This window comes from Cyprinodon tularosa, unplaced genomic scaffold, assembly GCF_016077235.1.
Source record: "Cyprinodon tularosa strain WSP-4 unplaced genomic scaffold, ASM1607723v1 ctg847, whole genome shotgun sequence".
Classification (NCBI taxonomy): Eukaryota; Metazoa; Chordata; class Actinopteri; order Cyprinodontiformes; family Cyprinodontidae; genus Cyprinodon; species Cyprinodon tularosa.
In genome coordinates, this window is record NW_024039615.1 from 262,828 (window position 1) to 284,300 (window position 21,473).

The 21,473-nt window shown below is 38.1% G+C and overlaps 1 protein-coding gene across 3 annotated transcripts in view; it reads right to left on the reverse strand.

The window, feature by feature from the left end:
* Positions 1-19,381, reverse strand: part of LOC119775047 (cingulin-like protein 1) — a 47,366-nt gene extending 27,985 nt beyond the window's left edge. The window contains exons 1-6 of one of the 3 annotated variants that reach the window (XM_038272912.1): positions 19,303-19,381; positions 12,995-13,909; positions 12,828-12,895; positions 7,355-7,460; positions 7,178-7,273; positions 6,951-7,099 (exon numbers count right to left, since the gene is read on the reverse strand). In XM_038272912.1, coding sequence (XP_038128840.1) covers positions 6,951-7,099; positions 7,178-7,273; positions 7,355-7,460; positions 12,828-12,895; positions 12,995-13,876 — 1,301 coding nt within the window. In that variant the 5' untranslated portion in view covers positions 13,877-13,909; positions 19,303-19,381. Of the gene's footprint in view, positions 1-6,950; positions 7,100-7,177; positions 7,274-7,354; positions 7,461-12,827; positions 12,923-12,994; positions 13,910-17,511; positions 17,614-19,302 lie in introns of those variants that run through there. The other 2 variants (XM_038272910.1, XM_038272911.1) reach the window with 2 other exon arrangements.
* Between the last annotated feature and the right edge of the window lie 2,092 nt (positions 19,382-21,473).

The window sequence follows — 21,473 nt, forward strand, 5'->3', positions numbered from 1 at the left end:
CGTTTTTGTCACTTTACTCGGCCTATAATGCTGCCGTTGCAGGAGAATCCAATCAAATCAAATTCTATTATTTAAGCATTTATAAAACAACCACAGCTGACCAAAGAGCTGGACAGAAAAACAGATAAAACATTGCAGATTTAAAAAAAGACAGCACAAACATGTAAAATTTACATTCACACAATCAAAGAATTAAAATTGGATAAAAGATGAAAGAAATAAAAGGATAAAATAAAATAAAGCTCACTATCTTGCTAGATGTTAAAAGCCAAAGATAAAAGGTTGAGATTTAAATACATTGAGAGAAGAGGCCTGTCTGATGATCTGAGAGAGCCAGTAGGTCTATAAAGACGTAGAAGCTCAGAGAGGCACAGTGGGGCAAAACTATTCAGGGATTTAAAAGCAAATAAAATAATTTTAAAATGAATTGTAAATGTATGGGCAGCCAGTGGAGTGAGGCTAAAATATGGGAGATGAGCTCATAGTTGCATGTGTCGGTTAAAAGGCGTGCTGCAGCATTTTGAACCATCTGGAGACGGGAGATGGAGATGGAGGAGGCACTAACCCCCACATAGAGGCCAATTCAATAATCCAGATAACCAAGGCATGGATTTCCCTTTGAACTGTTGCCTTGAAAGTACTGACTTTATTTTGGCCTGCTGTCTCAGATAAAAACTTGATTTAACAACTGTCCTGATCTGGGTGTCCCTTTTCCCCTTCGGTTAGTGATGACTGGTTTGTTGCACTGAACCAAAGAGCCCAGATATGTTCCACCATAAAACATCTTTTCAGTCTTTTCTTATTTAAAAAAAATTCAGAGCCATCAAGGACTTGATGTCATCAAGACGCTTGATTGTTCCTTATGTACCTAACGAAGCACTTCGCTCTCAATCTGCAGGTTTACTAGTGGTTCCTAGAATAAAGTAAAAAATCTTGGTGTTATTTTTGATCAGGACCTGTCATTTAAATCCCAGATCAAAGAGGTTTCTAGAATTTCCTTCTTTCATCTGAGGAACATTACAAAAATGAGAAATCTCCTGTCCAGGGGTGATGCTGAGAGACTAATCCATGCATTTGTTACTTCAAGGCTGGACTATTGTAATTCTTTACTATCAGGAAGTCCACAAACTGTAGTTAGAAGCCTTCAGCTGATCCAAAATGCTGCAGCCAGAGTTCTGATGAAAATGAAAAAGAGAGATCATATCTCTCCTATCCTGGCTTCTCTTCATTGGCTTCCTGTTAAATCCAGAATAGAATTTAAAATCCTCCTTCTCACATATAAAGCCTTAAATGGCCAAGCTCCATCTGATATCAGAGATCTGATTGTTCCTTATGTTCCTAACAGAGCACTTTGCTCTCAATCTGCAGGTTTACTAGTGGTTCCTAGAATTTCTAAAAGTAGAACGGGAGGCAGATCTTTTAGTTATCAGGCTCCTCTCCTGTGGAACCAACTACCAGTTTTAGTCCGTGAGGCAGACACCCTGTCTACTTTAAGGCTAGGCTTAAAACTTTCCTTTTTGATAAAGCTTCTAGTTAGAGTGGCTCAGGTTATCCTGAGCTATCTCTATAGTTCTGCTGCTATAGGCTTAGACTGCTGGAGGACATAGGGACCCCTTTTTCATCATTCTATCTCTATTCTCGCTCTCTGCACAATCTGTTAGTTCAATCTCTAATGCTGTGCTGCTGCCATCAACACCTTTGTTTCTAGATGTTGGAGCTTGGCCTGTTTTCCAGTGTAGTCCTGTTTCTCTGACTGTGACTAACTGGATGTGCTCTCTTCATCCTCTGACATGGGAGCTGGCTCGGAGCTCGTCTTTTGTGTCATCACTAGGCGCAAGAAGAAGTCACCTCCCATGAAGCTCGTGGAGGAAGATTTGAACAACAAGGATGACGTCAGAAAAAACTGTTTAGGAATTAAATAGAAAAACTTGAAACTTAAAAAAAAAAAGAAGAAAACTTTGAATCAATCTGACTGTATGATCTGGTTGAACTGTAAAGTGCCTTGAGATGACATTTTTTGTGAATGGTGCTATAGAAATAAACTGGTCTGAATTGAACTGATTGAGGCTGTGATAGAGTGAGTATCTTTCTTTTTAAGAGGGACATAAATTAGCAATGTTGAAAAATTCCAGGCTTTCTTAGTGTGGATCCCAGCAAATAGAGAGAGAACAAGTTGTTCTGGGCAGAATACATTGATACCTTAGTGAGGAAGATGGAGTGTTGGAAATGTCTTTCTTATGTCCCTACAAATATTGTGGGACAGGTGGCTAAATCGTTAACTTTATGTCACCTGGATTATTGTGCAGCTTTAGGGTCGTCTGCATCTAAAGGTCAGCGAGGGAAATTACTAATGCTGTGTTTCATAGTGGGAGGGGGGAGCCTTCAAAGTTATGGTCACCAAAACATTAAACTTTGGTTTCCTCTGAGCTCAGCACTTTCTTTCTCCTGTTTGCTTTCTGTCTTATTTTAACGGTGATCTGTTTCACATCTTTGAGACGCTCCCCCAGAGTCACTATCCATGAATGACACTTCTGATAAGATCTTCCAGTTTATGTCGATTGTCCAAGTTTCGATTTAGCACCGAGGGGGGATTTACCATAAGGCAATTCTAGTCAGTTGCCTAGGGCCCCAAGTTCCTGGGGGCCCCATAAAACTCTGTTTCCATGTATAGTTAATACAACTATTCCTTATTTGTGCACATTAATTAAGTTTATGATAAAAACCCTTTGGCTAAAATGCCATCAGAACGCTGATAATATTAAGTGCAGAGATGGCAAAAGTACTCACTTTCCGTACTTGAGTAAAAGTACAGATACTTGTGTTAAAAAATACTCTGGTAAAAGTGGAAGTAGTGATTAAACTTCTTTACTCAAGTAAAAGTAACAAAGTACAGGCTTGTAAATCTACTTAAAGTATAAAAGTAAAAGTAGAAACCACTTTTTTCATGCCGTTGCCTACATTTTAAATGGATGTCTGCCAATAGGACTAGATCTCCGTTGTGTTCATTTTCAATCATCTCGTCGTCCATGCTACTATGCTAACGCCACCGCCACCAAGCTGCAATGATTTGCCGCCAATGAATACCGCCGAATCTGTCGATTCTTCTTGTAGTGGTGCGTCAAATGCAACGTAGATTCCCATCCAATTAGATTGAATTTGGTATTGATGACGTGAAAAATAATAACGGTAACTCCATTGAAATGATTCAAAACTAAAGTAACGAGCCAATTTTTTAAAATGTAAGGAGTAGAAAGTACAGATGTTTGTGTAAAAATGTAAGGAGTAGAAGTAAAAAGTCGCCATAAAAATAAGTAGTAAAGTTAAGTAAAAACTTCGACATAAACTTCGACATAAACTTCGTTACTTCCCATCTCTGATTAAGTGTGTCTCAGCCCCCCCCTTCAGTGTCCACGATATTGGATCAGTCCATTTGCTGCACATGTTCAGAAAGGTCCAAACAGACAGCAGCAAACCATTTGAAAACAAACCATGCAAAGAGCAGTGTTGCCAACTTAGCGCTTTAGTCGCTATATTTAGCCACTTTTCAGACCCCTCTAGCACTTTGATTTCTAAAAAGCTCCTAGCGCCAAATCTAGAGACTTTTTTCTGCTACTGGAGACTTTGGAGACAACATCTAAAAGCAGCGAACTCTGCTCTCCAGAGCGAGTAGATTGGTAACCCCGCCTCCTGCTCTCCTCTATCTTGTCTGCTGTCATGATTCATGCAGCTATTATTTCATCCAAATGAAAAATGGAGAACAGATAAGCAGATCATGGCTTGTCTACAGTGAAAAGAAGGACTGGGTTATTTACTTTGGCCTTTTTGGAAACACAGGAAGGAGCAATCAGCTAAGTGAGCTTAGTGCTTGGAAAAAATCTTTCATTCCTTTAGAGACAGCATGAAAAGTCAGCTGAGTACAAAACATAGAGAGGAAAACAAGAAGAAAAGGGACAAGAAGAGAGGGACACAACCTAGAACAGATAATGGATGTCTATTCTATTAACATTTCTCTATCTGGAGAATGGGGCTGTTTGATAGGTTGTCTTCTAAATTAAGAGGGTCCCCTGCCTGTCTTTGCCTAGGGCCCCACATTTCCTAAATCCAGCCCTGTTTAGCACCACATGCTTTATATATTTTAGATGATGGGCTGAACAGACTGCTGAAGACAGTTCAAGTTTAAGGGGATTTAAATGTGAATATCTGTCACAATATTTAAATATCATTAGTCTAAAATGTGAATAAAATATGTTGAATTTTGTGAGAAATGACTGATTTCTACAGCAACGATCAGTATTTAGCATCTCAGAAAAAAAAATGCAAACCTTAAAATCAATAAAAGGATTCACATTTAAGGAAACGTCCTCTGTATTCCCGACTCACACAGTAACTCTGAATGGCCAAACAGTATTAGCAGGAGCTAAAGCAGGTGGAAGACCACACTGCGTTTAACTATTTCATTTTCATCTCATGTCAAAAGTTAAATGAAACCGTCCCAAAGAATGTTCCTCTGAGATATTTTCTTTAAACGGTCACAGATCCAGCTACAGCCACGCCCTGCGAGCACAGCCTGTTCAGCTCATAACCGCAGGCTGGGAGTTAGCCCTTTGGGAGGGAGGCTGAATGAAAGGAGAATAAATCACAAATCACAGTTTTGGAACAATGAAAATGTAAAAGCAACCCTATTAAAAAAGGCAGAACAAACATTTAAAACTTTAAAACATAAGGAAAGGTTGTTTTTTTTTTCTTGAGACCATAGTTGTTTTTTTCTTTTTATATATTTTTTTTATTTTATTTTATTAATTTTTGTATTTATTTTTTTTTAAATATATATATAAAAAATTAAATAAAAAAATAAAAGAGACTATAGTTTTTCTGACAGATATTATTTTTTCCTCCAGCAGAACCTTTTTTTTCCAGCGTTGAACTGCTGGAGGTTTCTTCCTGTTCAAAGGGAGTTTTTCCTCCCCACTGTCGCTACAAGCATGCTTAGTGTGAGGGATTGCTGAAGAGTCCTTAGATAGAAAACTTTGAATCAATCTGACTGGATGATCTTGTTGAACTGGAAAGTGACCTGAGATGATTTGTTGTGAACATACTAAATGCCATAATAATGCTTATTATTTTTTATTCAAATCAAGAACCATGATCTTATATTTTCTGTAACAAGGTGAGAATGAATCACATTTCTTACTAAATCTTAATATCCTTAAATAAATCAGCTCTACACAATATTAAGAAATATTTAATATGCAGCAATATTGGTGAATATTGCAAAACTAAATGATGTTTTGTTTTTATGTCTTTCTTCTCAAAACATGGTGTCAGATAGTGAAACTGCTGTTTTGGCTTTTAAACATGTCGTCTCTTGTCTTGCCCACCTAACATCACTTTATGGTTAGAAAACATTGTTAAGCTGCACAAAACCTAAATAGGCCTCTTTTATATTAGAGGCACAAAACGCCTACAAGCAGAATTATCTAACGTTAATTTAAAGTTAGGCAGCTTATAATTCGATATTTTTCCATACAATTTATTAGGGCTGCAACTAACAATTATTTTGCAAATCGATTAATCTGTTGAATATTTTTTCGATTTATAATCAGATCAGTTTCCTTAAAGCAGACTTTTTGCTAAATTAAACCCAGTGAAAGTAAAATTGTTCCACTTGAGGACTTCTGAATTACGGAAGAGGATTGGGGCCACTTAAAAAGAATGTTAACTGAATTTTTTTTAATTTTATTTCAGTATAATATGAGAAAAAAATCAGAATTTTGAGAAAAAATGTCTGAATTCTGACTTTTTCTCATGTTAAACTGAAATTAAATTTAAAAATCAGTTAACTTTTTTTTTTTTCTCTTCCGTATCTGAATAGAACAGATTGACAGACGAAAAAGATTTTTTTGATCTTAAATGCTAAATGTTTACATATTTATTTATTTATTTTTTTACAGTTTTGGTATAATTGCTGCACTCCAAAAACAATCTAGAAATAAGTAAAAATTTCTTAAATTAAGTGTATTCACCCTTAATTTGAGCAGGTAAATGAGATAGTTTGCCAATTGAATGAGTAATTTTACTCTTTAAATAAGATATTTAGATAATTTGCACTTGAAATAAGACAATGCAATTGTGTTTTCTTATTTTAAATGTAAATTGTCTTGTTCCATTGGCAAAATGTCTCTTTTACCTCCTCAATTCAAGAACAAATGCACTTGTTTTAAGAAAAAATTACTTATCTAGATTTATATTTTTTGCAGTGTGCTCAATGTGGGTCACTCTGTCAGCTGCAGACTCATTTTAGAGTCTCTATACTCCAGTTAACTATGAATCGATTATTTAATTACTTGACGATTATTTCAATAATTGATTATTCTGATTAATTGTTTTCAGCCATACATTAAATGATAAATTTTAGATATTTTGTGCAGCTTTAAGATAAACTTTGCTTTTACATCTAACCCCACATAAACGCTCTCTCTCTCTCTGCTCACTCTAGCATCTAACTCTGAAAGCAGTTCATTTCAATTTGGTTTAATTATATAAACCATAAACATTCATTTTTTTTTTCTTTGCAAATTCAGTTTTACTGATTATTTAAAAACATTAAGGTGATGGTTTCAGTGGTATTGAGATAGGATCCAAGTTTTCATCTGCTAAATGTTTTTTTTTTTAAACAAATTGCTCAATTTTTTACAGCTGAATTTATCAGTTTTTCTTGAGTTCTAATTCAGATTTTATAGAAAACAGTAATTTTATATTTACATATATATGATATTGACCTAATAGGACATTTTAATTAAACCTAATTGAATAGAAATGTCACTTCACTTATTTGAATCCCTTTCCCTGTTTTTTATTTTTTTGTGCTCCCATAAAAACAGGATGGCCCCCTCCTGGCCCCCTATTGGTCTAGAACCGCCACTGGTGAGTGTCGAAGTTCAGCTCCTTACTCCTGTTTGGTGGACTGAAGGTCTCTCTCAATTTCACCCAGTTTTCCTCTCAGTTTCTGGAGCTCCGTCTGACTTTTGTTCAACTCCTCCTGAAGTTTCTTCTTCTCAGTCCTTGCTTTTTCAAATGCCTTGGCTAAAGTCATTTCATTCTGCAAACACATTAATAAGGATCCCATTTAAGAAAATATAACCAAAGTAACGCATTACCAAGGCGAATGATGCTGTACCTTGATCTCAATGTCTAGTTTTTGCTTCAGATGAGACACTTGTTTCTCCAGAGTCGCCCGTTTCTCCTGCAGTACCTTTATTCCCGCTGCAGACGCCTACAGAATAACGAAAAAGAGAAAAATGTAATAAACAGCGTGAAAAGTGACATAAATCCTGCAGATCAGTAAACAACTCACTTTCTCCTCCTCCTCCACACCCTCCACAGTTTTCCATTTGAGCTTTCTGATGTTGTCGAGCAGCAGTTTGACTTTCCTTTGGGTTGTGGGGTCATCGTCTGTGGTCCTGAAACAACAGGTTGCATAGTTCTGAACAGGGGTGGAAAGTAGGGATGCAGGATATTGGGATTTTGGCCGATATCAGATATTTTAAAACTCATGTAGCCTATAACCGATATCGATACCGATGTTAAAGCTGGACAAAAATAAGTAGTCATTGAAAATAGCAGTTTTGTTATCCATTTCTGACACTTTGAAAAACAATATACTCAAATATATTTTCATATGCTGATATCAAATAGATTTTTAAAAACGCGGTATCGATCTATTTTACTTTCAGAATCTCGTGAAATTTCATCGTTCTGTTACAAACTCTCGTGATATTTTGCAAATTCTTGTGAGATTTTGTTAGTAAAATAGATCGATGCCGCGTCAATATACCAACATATAAAAATATGGCAAAATTTCGTGAATTTTCGGGGGATTTCGTAGCATAACGATGACATATAGCAATATTTCATTAGTAAAAGAGATTGATATGGTGTTTTTAAATGGCAATATATCAGCATATGAAGATATTGTGATATTTTAATGTATCAATATTTTTTCCCTCGTCTTTAGAAGTTTTTAAGTCTGTAAAAAAGAAGTTTTTGAGGAAGAAGAAGAAGTAGTATTTTTATTTTTTATTTTAGACTTTAGAAACTCAGAAGCTGATCAAATATCGGATTAAATATCGGTGGGGTGGCCGATGTCCGATATTCAGTTTTAAGGCCGATACCGATAGGGGGCCGATTATATCGTGCATCCCTAGTGGAAAGTAACAAATTACATTTACTCAAGTTACTGTAATTGAGTACTTTTCTTAATTTTCTGAGTAGTTTTTGAAATATGTAATTTTTACTTTTACTCACGTATACGAGCCCAGCTGATCTTCTGCAGTGTGGATTTCCACTGAAATACACCTTGAAATCGATTAAAACACCTTGTGCTCAATTCCATTCATGACTCATCCTTTTTTTGCATTAAATAACTCAAAGTAACTAAGTAACTTTTACTCAAATTACATTTTAAATGAAGTAATTTTGTACTTTTACTTGAGTAAATTTTGAGATTGGTAATTTTACTTTTTACTCTGAGTAGGATTTAGGCAAAGTAATGATACTTTTACTCAATTACTCTTTCCACCTGTGGTTCTGAAACCCAGCAGGATTAGAGACCTTTTTATTTTAGAGTTGTTTAAAAGATCATCTGCCTGATTCAGAGAAGCAAGGAGTTCTGCTTGAACATATTTTCCACATTGGAAAGGAGGAAAGTATCGGTGGATGTTTCTGAACCTTCCAGGCGAAGCAGTTATTTTATCAGTGAAAACATGTTCATGCTTTGAATTCCTGACTACTGGAAGTCTGAGTTCACACAGCTGGAACAGCAGTCAGATTCCTGCAGAAACGTAGCTCTAAAAACTCTAACTCATCACTAAACGCTGCCATAAAAAAACTTTCCAAAACTCCTATAAAATACCTGTTAGAATACGAGTTGAAAGGTCAGTTTGAAAAAAGAAAAACTAGCAAAACAGAGTTTGGAAAGCTTCCAAAAATAACATTTATTTTGTAGGAAAGTGGTGAATCTCTGAGTCAGCCTGTAATGTGACGCATCCATGCAGTAATTATTATCTCTGAACACTGGATGAGAGCGGATCCATTCGGCTTAGAGAGATTTTTATGACATTTAATTAATCCTTTGATGTTGGATAATTCAACTTGATCATATCTGGATGATTTATTTGGTCAAAACCGGCTCTACATGCTGGCAAACTGAAAAAATAAGGAGAAACTAGCTGTTAGTTTCTAGGAGGCGTTTAAAAATGAAGTCAGAAGGAAGTTCGGCATTAGGCTAAAGAAATGTCCCTGGACCAAGCACTGGCTTTGTCTGTTTTCAAATAGTTCACCTTCAGAGTGGGAAGATTCTGAAACGCCGTTTTCGCGTTTCCATCTTTAAGCTCTAACCGCATTTTTTTTTCTTACACGCATGCGTCATAGCATGGCATCTAAACACGCATGCGCGACACAGTATCACAACAACAATGGCGCCGTCCTGTGTTGAATGGTTGCTGCTCATGCTACTCACCCTGCTGTCGGGCTTACAACAGAATCTTCTTCTTCTGGAATATCTCCAGGAAGAACAGAGCAATATCGACCACATAGTTCAGCACCTGAATTTGACTGAACCACGAAAATGGACCCGCAGGGCCATTTTCTGGTTTTCCGGTTTGGTTGTTGTATAAATATTACCTGAACTCTCATGAACTTGTTGTTCCACCAGCAGCAGGAAATGATTTCAGCCCAGAAGCAGGCCCCTACCATGACACCTCTTCCTCTGCCTTCTATCACATAAAGGTTTCTTCCACCAGACTGTGGGACTGTCATTTCTTCTTGACGATAATATTTTCATAAAACATCCAGAGTCTAATTTCTTAGTGCTGTTGGCCAAACAAAGTCAGGCGTCTCTAAAACCAGTTTGACTTAAATTCCCGTGAAATCCTCCCACACACCAGTTTTTTTTTTTTTTACCCGTAAAACAAAAAGGTTAACCTTGTCATCTAGTGTACTTTAGAGGTGGTGTTGTGTGTATTTTAGTGCATTTGAACAAACACGTCTACAGTTCCTTGCAAAGCTATTTTAACAGACTAGAAAAATGTCCTTTTTTTATGTGTTTTTATGTGACAGACCAACACAGTGCATAATAGTGGAAAACATGGGAGCTGGTTCGGAGCTCGTCTGCCTGGCCGTGCGTTTCCTGGACAGGGCCGCCTTTAACAGTTGCCTTTTCTATCTCTGCTTCTGTCTCCTTGAACCCTGTTAAAAGGGAGTTTTTCCTCTCCACTGTTACTAAAAGCATGCTAAAGGCCTGCAGCAGTGTGTCGCAGTGAGCTTGTCGCAGATATTTTTGATTTATGCCCAATATTGAAGCGTGGTCTGCGCTGTTATTCCACTCCACATAGCAAGAGGGACAATCAGGAACTAGCTGTGGGTCTAGATACGGAGGGACGTGAGGGCCAAAAAGAGCGGGGATCCAGGTGGAAAAAGGGTCCAAGCGTTTTCGCGCACCTCGCTCTTCTAGCTGGTCCAACTTCACGAGTCGCTTTTAGGGATGGGAATCGAAAACCGGTTCCTGTTAAGAACCGGTTCCGTATTTTCCGATTCCATGGCATCGTTTGGCAGCTCACTGAACGATTCTTTTTTCGATTCCCGCAGCACCAGAGCCTAGAGCGCCGGCTCTGGGGAGCACGACTTACGTCACGTTTTTTACGTAAGTTACGTAAGTTACGCAAGTTACGCAAGTTGGAAGAACTATTCGAGGAAGAAGACAACGAGCTGCGGTCACTTTGTGAATCAAAGCCCCGTCTTTCCTTAGCCCAGAGGGTAGATCAGGAAATCCAGCTCTATAAAAGCTTGCCCTCCATCCCCTGCGGGGATAGCGCCACACTGTGGTGGTGGAACAAGCAAGATGTGCTGCCCTTGCTATCTGACTGGCTGAAAACTACCTCTGTGTGCAGGCTTCCTCCACCCCATCTGAGAGGGTGTTCTCCACGGCTGGAGACACCATAAGCCCTGAAAGATCCTGCATCCTTCCAGAAAAAGCAGATATGCTCATCTTTCTGCAAAATAACTGTTAATTTTCCCTACTACTGTTTTATAATTAGTATTTTTTGTTATTTAAAATAGGTTATTATCCCATCATTTGTTATTAGACATGGTTGGTTATTAAGTTTGTTCTTGTATATTTATTTTTCATTTAAACACAGATGTTACTCCAGTTTCACATTTCCTGTGGACATCTTGATCTTGTTGAGTTTGTAAGATTGTGCAATAGTTAAGTAAACAAAGTTGATTCTGATAATCAAACTGTTTGTTCTCCTTTTTCCCCCAAATTGGAATCGAAAAAAGAATCGATAAAGAATCGAATCGTTTCATAGAATCGAAAAGGGAATCGGAATCGTGAAAATCTTTTCAATTCCCAACCCTAGTCGCTTTCCACAATGGCGGTCAGACAAACAACCCGGTAAGGAACCAAACAGGAAATAGGCAAAAAATAGGGAAAAAAAAAGACCTATATGCTACTTATACACTTAGAATTCCTGTTATGCTTTTTATCTATCATGACATTTTATTCATTTCTGTTCCAGATTGAAGATAAACCACCACCAACAACCTACCAGAAACAATGACAGGCCAGCTATACAAGCTTCCTTTATTTCCCACAGCAAATACAAAGCTGACGCTCAGGACTAGCAAGCTATGCCTTGTTTCACCTTAAATACTCTACCTTTATATTCCATGTGAACTAGCTGGCAGGAAAGTACGGAAGAGGATTAGTGCCAGTGGGAAAAAAAAAAAAAGTTAACTGATGTTTACATTTTATTTCAGTTTAGTATGGGAAAATTCTCAGAATTCTGACTGAATTCTGACAATAAAAAAAGTCAGAATTCTGAGAAAAAAGTCAGAATTCTGACTTTAATTTCAGAATTCTGACTTTTTTCTCGGAATTCTGATTTTTTTCTCAGAATTCTGACTGAATTCTGACAATAAAAAAAGTCAGAATTCTGACTTTAATCTCAGAATTCTGACTTTAATCTCAGAATTCTGACTTTAATTTCAGAATTCTGACTTTTTTCTCAGAATTCTGACTTTTTTTATTCTCAGAATTCAGTCAGAATTCTGAGAAAAAAGTCAGAATTCTGACTTTTTTCTCATAATTCTGACTTTAATCTCAGAATTCCGACTTTTTTCTCAGAATTCTGACTTTTTTCTCTGAATTCTGACAATAAAAAAAGTCAGAATTCTGAGAAAAAAGTCAGAATTCTGACTTTAATCTCAGAATTCTGACTTTTTTCTCTGAATTCTGACAATAAAAAAAGTCTGAATTCTGAGAAAAAAGTCAGAATTCTGACTTTAATCTCAGAATTCTGACTTTTTTCTCTGAATTCTGACTTTTTTCTCAGAATTCTGACTTTTTTCCTTTGTTAAACTGAAATAAAATTCAAAAATCAGTAACTTTTTTTTTTTTTTTTTGTGGCCCTAATCCTCTTCCGTACTAATGTGTTGTGAATTGGCGCTATAGAAATAAACTGAGTTGAAATTAGATTGAAAACATGTTGGCTTTGTCCCTTTAAAGCGCTGTGCAGATTGTAACGTAACAAAATGTAAAATATTTCAATAGCTACATCGTCAGAGTTCTGTAAGTTTCCCTGTTTCTACTTTGTTTCTCTTAGACTCAGACAAACTTTATTGTCATCTAAAACCTCCATGTTGTAATAAAATGAGACAGCATTGATCCGACCTCGTCTTTCTCTGTAGTCAAAGCGACTGAAGAACCTAAAAAACGAGATGAAATGTCGTCTGATCAGTTCTACTCATGGAAACCTGGCTGCACTCACCCGTTCTTCAGACAAGTGAAGAGTATTTGCTTTGTTGCTTCTTCTGGTGGATCTGCTGAGAGCTCTTGCTGTCCTTTCAGAAGATCAGGAGTAACCTGGTTAGAGAACATACAGCCAATAAATACTAACTTTTAAAGAACTATTCTGTTCCTGGACAAACTCCTTACCTGTGTGTCTCTTTCATCAGATGTTTGCTCTGTCGTTGGCCTGGAGACAGTTGGTTTCTCTGTCCTGTTGGACAGCGTTACGGTCTCTGTCCCTTGTTGTCCTTTGCTGATCTTGCTCTCCTCTCTGTTTGCCCGAGCAGATTCTCCACCAAGGAGCCGAGCCCTGGCGGATCCGGGGGGGTAAATACCAGCTGGGGTTTCCCCTCTGGATCCCTTTAGGGAAGAAGCTCTGCTGGATAAAGGCGATGAGGAAGCACTCAAGGTTCGACTGCTTTCCACGCTGCGGGACCGTCGACAGGCCTCTGGGTCCACTCTGTTCCTCGGCCCTCTCCCCCTCTGCAGGCTGCTGTTGAACTGGCTGATTAGCCTGCCCACAGACATGATGGAGTCGGTGTCCACTGACTTTGGGGACAGTGGGGCGCTGTGTCCTTCTGGCATGTGGTTGAACTCAGCTGGGTCTTCGGTGGGGCCCTCGGCAGGCAGAGGGATCCTGGGTTTGGCAGTCTGTGCCGTCTCAGTGGACAGGGAGGTGTGGCCAGATCTGGGGGGGTTATGGTTATCGTATTCCGGCTCATATGGCCTGAAGATCTCAGAGTGTCTCTGATAATGACACCCAGAGGAGTTTGGCCTCCTCTGTGGCTCCTCCACAGACCTCCTAACTGTGCCTGGTTTGTAACCCGCCTGGTGAGTTATGACAGATACATCCTTGTGGCTCTCCTGACCAGCAGTGTTTAGAACCACATAAGGCTGACCTTTGATGCCCTGCACCTGAACTCTCACCCCAAACAGGTTCTCTTGGCTGCTGGCTCTAGGACTGTGCTGTAGCACATAGCCTCTCTGCATCTGGACGTCTGGAGAGCCGCTGAGTCTGTAGGACTCCATCCTGCTGCTGTCTCAGATGGACTCACAGATAACCTGTTGGGATAATACAAGCGTGCATGTGAGGCAGAGGCTGGCATTGCATGGGAGAGTGGTTTGAAAACTGATGCATCAGGCTGGTACAGCTAAGCAAGCTGTTTACACAACAGTGGAGTAGTGTCAGAGGCCCGCGGTGCGCCGAAGCAGACATGCTGGGAGATCTGCTCCAGCTGCACCCGGCCAACAGAAAGACTGAAGCCCTGATATTGCTGTGCAATGAAAACAGCCACCCTCTGTGTGCGAACCAAGGACACTATTGTAGAGCTCCAGATGAACCGGCCGTATGACGACTACGACTGGCCGGGGACACCGAGGTGTCGTCATCCACTTCATGGGATAACGCTTTGGGAAAATGTTTGCCCACAAATGCACCACTATGAGGCAGAAACACTCCAACAGAGGAGGCGTTGTGCTGTGAACAATATAGTGTCATTTAAAGAGCCTCGTCCTGCACAACGTTGAAAAGGAAAAACCTAAAAGCAGCATGAAGCAGGCAGGAGGGAAAATGATCAGGAAATATATCCAGTACTTTAAAGCAAAAGGCAGAAAGAAAAAAACATAAAATAAAGCTGAAATGCATAAAGCCTGCAGAAAAAATAAGGTGTAGGATTGTTTTCCAGTTAGAAGGAAAATCTCGACCCAAATCTTCAGACGTATGCAGCATCCAACAACTTTTCTTTCACGCTCCACCTGTAATCCCCAACAATCATTTCATCAGTTCTATAGAGCTCCTCTATCCTGAAAAATAATCCCTCAGCATGATGCAACCTCTACTGTGTTTAGGTTGTTAGTTACAAGAGTTACAGGCTCCTTCTCTGATTACTGATCTTTAGTCACACGGGTGGTTCTATAGGTTTGCAGCTGACATTTAAAGCTCAGCATGTTTTCTTTCCCAACTGCTTTAAACTTCTTCATTTTGTTCCTCCCTAACTAGTGATGCGCGATATTGGGATTTTGGCCGATATCCGATATGCCGATATTTTAAAACTCATGTAGCCGATAACCGATATCGATACCGATGTTAAAGCTGGACAAAAATAAGTAGTCATTGAAAATAGCAGTTTTGTTATCCATTTCTGACAGTTTGAAAAATAATATACTCAAATGTATTTTCATATGCTGATATCAAATAGATTTTTAAAAACGCGGTATCGATCTATTTTACTTTCAAAATTTTGCAAATTCTTGTGAGATTTTGTTAGTAAAATAGATCGATACCGCGTCAATATATCAACATATAAAAATATGGCAACATTTGGTGAATTTTCGGGGGATTTCGTAGCATAACGATGACATATAGCAATATTTCATTAGTAAAAGAGATTGATATGGTGTTTTTAAATGGCAATATATCAGCATATGAAGATATTGGGATATTTCAATGGATCAATATTTTTTCCCTCGTCTTTAGAAGTTTTTAAGTCTGTAAAAAAGACGTTTTTGAGGAAGAAGAAGAAGTATTATTATTATTTTATTTTTTTAGACTTTAGAAACTCAGAAGCTGATCAAATATCGGGTTAAATATCGGTGGGGTGGCCGATGTCCGATATTCAGTTTTAAGGCCGATACCGATAGGGGGCCGATTATATCCTGCATCCCTATCCCTAACCTGTCTGCTTTGTTTTCTTTTACCTGCCTTCTTCTCATCTGAGGCCTGATATACGATCAATATTTACAAATTAGACAACCTTAGAAGCTAGATGCTTCAGATTTTATTTAAATGTACCTGATAGAATCAGATAAAAGAAGCACTAACTACATTTTTCAGATTTCTATTTGTAAAAATATCAGATTCTTTATGCTTGTCCTTGTAATTCATAGTTAAGCCCCACTTTGTTTTCAGCTAGACACCTGTTTATTAAAATACATTAAAATGCTAATGCTGCCCTATTTGGGGTCCTTGAGGGTGGAGCTATTTCATGTGCTACTAGAAAATATTCTATAGCCTTTGCTTTACTTTTGGCACGTCGTGCAATCTTACTCAGATGGAAAGATGCCTCCCCACCATCTCATTCACAGTGGCTGCAAGATATTATGTCTTGTCTAAAACTCGAAAAGATCAGGTACTCACTTAAACAGTCTCTTGATACATTTGAAAATTTGTGGGGCCATTTCTTGAAAGCATTTCCAGCTCTTTAATTGCTCAGACATGCTAAACTGCACTGATTCCATCTTAGGCGGGTCCTGAATGTTGTGGAGTGATCATATAGTTTTGGCAGTAACGGTTTGGGTGATGGGGAAGGGGTTATTTTGTTTGTTTTATTGTATTATATTTTTGTGCTTCACTACTTGACTTGTTCTATCGTAGTGTTCATGCTACTTTCTCTATTTGTGAAGCTTATATTTCCTTTACTTTAACAAACTTGTATGAGCAACTTGTTCAATTGACTTCTATAAGCCTACCTTGCAACATCTTATAACTGTGCTCTGCTTTTTGTTTATGTAAAACTCAATAAAAAATATCTTGAGTAAAAAAAAAAATTGCTAATGCTGACAGTAGGGATGCACGATATAATCGGCCCCCTATCGGTATCAGCCTTAAAACTGAATATCGGACATCGGCCACCCCACCGATATTTAACCCGATATTTGATCAGCTTCTGAGTTTCTAAAGTCTAAAAAAAAAATAAAATACTACTTCTTCTTCTTCCTCAAAAACTTCTTTTTTACAGACTTAAAAACTTCTAAAGACGAGGGAAAAAATATTGATCCATTAAAATATCCCAATATCTTCATATGCTGATATATTGCCATTTAAAAACACCATATCAATCTCTTTTACTAATGAAATATTGCTATATGTCATCGTTATGCTACGAAATCCCCCGAAAATTCACCAAATGTTGCCATATTTTTATATGTTGATATATTGACGCGGTATCGATCTATTTTACTAACAAAATCTCACAAGAATTTGCAAAGTATCACGAGAGTTTATAACAGAACGATGAAATTTCACGAGATTTTGAAAGTAAAATAGATCGATACCGCGTTTTTAAAAATCTATTTGATATCAGCATATGAAAATATATTTGAGTATATTATTTTTCAAAGTGTCAGAAATGGATAACAAAACTGCTATTTTCAATGACTACTTATTTTTGTCCAGCTTTAACATCGGTATCGATATCGGTTATCGGCGACATGAGTTTTAAAATATCGGCATATCGGATATCGGCCAAAATCCCAATATCGTACATCCCTAGCTGTCAGGGACTTAAACTAAGAGGAAGGAGAGCAGGGTTGAGTGTAAAGGTGGTGAAATGTTCATCTGAAGGCACAATAAGGGTTACTGGGGATGATAAAACAGGAAAAACGAGCCTGAATGAAAATCAGCTGAGAAATAAAGCTTGAAGATAGCAGAAAAGAGCCCAGAGGAGCTGATGTAACATTCAAGAAAAATCAAACCAAAATGAAAAAGAACCCAATAAAGGCAAAGCACTCAAACTTTTTACAATTATGTCGCATAACAGGATTTGGCAGAAATGTTACAGCAGTTTAAGCAGAAATCCCATTTGGATGTAAAACCTTTGAGTGCATTGCCTCCCGTATGAGCAGCTCTTTATCCCTGGTCTCAAAGTTAAACGGGTGATTGCTACCTTGGCCTGTAATCCAAACCTGCTTCTTAAAGCAGTGCAGTCTGTACCAGAGTCACATGTCATCATCGTTTTCTTTTGGCTTGATTTCACATCAGGAGATTGCTAAGGTGAGATGAGAATAACAATAATCATCTGAAAAGCTTAGATCACCGTCAACAATCGGCGATGTTTGACTGCAAACTGTCTGCTCAGCTTCACAAATCACTTTAAATGCCAAACTTTATCTTCTGTTGTCAGGATTAGTAACTTTTTTTTTTCCCTGTACTTCATTAGTTTTCCACAAATAACTTATTTTACACCAAAAAATACAAATAAAAGGCCTAAATTATGTGAACTGTCTGGTTTCTTTTGCTTTTATGAGTTGATTTTAATTGAACTGTCAAATCGACAGTTCAATTAAAAAGCCTTTCAGGAATCTAGATGCTTTTCTGTGTCAAAGATTCATGGGGCTGAAGACATTTTGATCCATTAGCAGGTGGATTTAGGTCAGATTATTATACTGTAGGAAAAGACATGCACTGAAAAAATGTATACCAATTTCTGGGTCTCTTTTACGTTTTATCAGGGGATTCCAAAAAAAGAAAATAAAAAACAATCCACTGGATTTGGTTTCCAAGTTTGAAGACGTTTCTTTTCCATCCAGGAAGATTTTTAATCCAACATTTCAGGAATATTGTTTACTTCCAGGTTTTCTACAGCAGCCCAACAAAGCCTGGTTTTTATTTTGAAAACAAAAACAGTTTACAGTAAAACTCAACACTATTTCTGACATTTTTTATTAAAAAAGCTTCCTGGATGGGAAGAGAAACGTCTTCAAACTTTAAAATAAAGTCCAGTGGGTTGTTTTTTTAATTTCTATGGAATGACTATGAGCTAAATGACTGAGAATCTTCTCCAACTTTTCAGGGGATTCCAATTTAATCTAAAAAAAAATTTGGGCTTTTTTTCTTGCAGAATTACTATAACATTTAAAACACACAATAAATCATGCAAAATAAAGCTATTAACTCAGAAAAAGGCATCAGAGGACAGAAAATAATGGGAATGGGGGGGAAGGGGTCAGAGTTATTAGGATCTAAGCAGCTCAGACTACGGAAGAGGATTAGGGCCACTGAAAAAAATAAAAGTTAACTGATTTTTAAATTTTATTTCAGTTTAACATGAGAAAAAAGTCAGAATTCCGACTTTAATCTTAGAATTCTGAGAAAAGGTCAGAATTCTGAGATTAAAGTCAGAATTCTGAGAAAAAAGACAGAATTCTGACTTTTTTCTCAGATTTCTGAGATTAAAGTCAGAATTCTGAGAAAAAAAGACAGAATTCTGCCTTTTTTCTCAGAATCTTTTTTTCAGTGGCACTAATCCTCTTCCGTATCAGACTGATCAGAGCAGATGTAGGAAAAAAAACAGCCAGTAGAGATAATTAATTAATTAATTAATGACATGATGTTACTCATAACAACAGCTCAGTAAGTTGGAAAACAGCCAGACTGTCACCATAAACTGAAAATTCATGTAATCTATAATAACCGCATCAATGCAGACATCTTTAAAAAAGCTTTATGACACATTTTGATTTAAAAAATAGATTTTAGAGGCAAATATCTTATAAAAATAAGTTTTGGGAAGAATTTTATTTTACATATCTTCCATAGTGGGTTAGATGTTGACATGCAAAGAGCGTAAAAACGGTGCGATCTGTTTTATTTACCGCTGAGGAAAACATGAAGCAGATTATAGTTTAATGTAATAAAGGCTGGAAGGTTAAAGATCGGACAGTTCAGTCAAACTTACCGTGTGTGAGTCTGTGTCCGGTATGAGGAGCGGCTCTCCTCTGCTGAGTCTCCGCCCGGACTGGATGTCCCGCTCAGAGAGGCTCCCCCCTCCCTCCCTCGGCCCTGTTCCTCATCTTATGACCGCAGCCTGTCTGCGCAGATGAAGATGAAAAACACGCAGAAACACGCAGCATTTCTCACTCTCTGCTGCACAACCATGAAAAACAACCACTGCATTTTTTATGCTAATGTTATTTTCAAGAAGCAGGGGCGGATTTAGGAAGTTTGGGGCCCCAGGCAAAAACAGGTAGCCTCTTGAGACCATCCTGATCTCGCGACCTTTCAAGGTTTCACGAGCTAATCAGTCTGGAGACTCTCCGTTGAAGAAAATTTGGAGTCTCCTTTCTATCTCTTCTTTCTTTTTTTTCTTTTTTCCTTTTTCTTCTTCTGTTTTTCTGCTCTATTTACATTGCAGTGTCCATATAAACTGTAAAACTCCCTGCATAATTATAATAAAGCAATTTATATGCATGAAACAAGTGGAGCGGTATGGTAATTGCTGTACTGCTACACTTGTGAAAGTAAAATCTGTTGGGCTCTGTTTGGCATCAAGACAATTATTCTTATTGCCACATCGCCAGACAGGACACTGTAAAAAAAAAAAAAAAGAAGAAAATTTGGAGCCGTTCGCCAAACGAACGTCCAATCAGCGTTGGCTTTGAGGCGAGGTGTGACGCAGCCGATGAAACTAGCGTTAGCGTGGCTATCGAGCAAGTTTTATGGGAATTACAGAGTATTTCTTCACTGAAAGAAGAGCAAAACACTGCTCTGGAGGCTTTATCAGAGGAAAAGATGTGTTTGCTCTTCTCCCGACTGGTTTCAGCAAGAGTTTGATCTATCAATTGGCTCCTCTTCGTCGTCGCTCTCTTAGTACGTCATATGCTTCGTTGATCTGATTGGTTTATTTGGCCCGTCTATCACCAACTTGGCCAATCAGCTAACCAGTATTTTCGCCCCTTCCCAAAATTACTTCAACGGAAGGTTTCCAGATGGATATGCGGAGCAAATCCATCTGGAGGAGTCAGGTTACTCAATTCAGACAACACATCAAACAGATCCATTATCCAGATAGAGAAATGTTAATAGAATAGACATCCATTATCTGTTCTAGGTTGTGTCCCTCTCTTCTTGTCCCTTTTCTTCTTGTTTTCCTCTCTATGTTTTGTACTCAGCTGACTTTTCATGCTGTCTCTAAAGGAATGAAAGATTTTTTCCAAGCACTAAGCTCACTTAGCTGATTGCTCCTTCCTGTGTTTCCAAAAAGGCCAAAGTAAATAACCCAGTCCTTCTTTTCACTGTAGACAAGCCATGATCTGCTTATCTGTTCTCCATTTTTCATTTGGATGAAATAATAGCTGCATGAATCATGACAGCAGACAAGATAGAGGAGAGCAGGAGGCGGGGTTACCAATCTACTCGCTCTGGAGAGCAGAGTTCGCTGCTTTTAGATGTTGTCTCCAAAGTCTCCAGTAGCAGAAAAAAGTCTCTAGATTTGGCGCTAGGAGCTTTTTAGAAATCAAAGTGCTAGAGGGGTCTGAAAAGTGGCTAAATATAGCGACTAAAGCGCTAAGTTGGCAACACTGCTCTTTGCATGGTTTGATTTCAAATGGTTTGCTGCTGTCTGTTTGGACCTTTCTGAACATGTGCAGCAAATGGACTGATCCAGTATGGTGGACACTGAAGGGGGGGGCTGAGACACTTAATATTATCAGCGTTCTGATGCATTTTAGCCAAAGGATTTTTATCAAAAACATAATTAATGTGCACAAATAAGGAATAGTTGTATTAACTATAGCCTACATGTAAACAGAGTTTTATGGGGCCCCCAGGAACTTGGGGCCCTACCTACTATTGCCAAATGGTAAATCCCCCCTTGTGAAGAAGCACTATTTTTCCGGTTACAAATCTTTCAATAAGTAATGCTCCGTCCACTTCCAGTTGTTTGATCTAGCTGAAATTCTGCATGTGCAATTATTTATGTCTCTATACATTAAGTGACATATATATATATACATATATTTTTTTTTTATATATCTCTAACGTTCTGCTCTCTCTGCTTTTTCTCATAGTAGCTTCATCTGGTCTGTTCCTGTTTGGCTGTGACTCCATCCTGGAGAGAAATATCAGCTG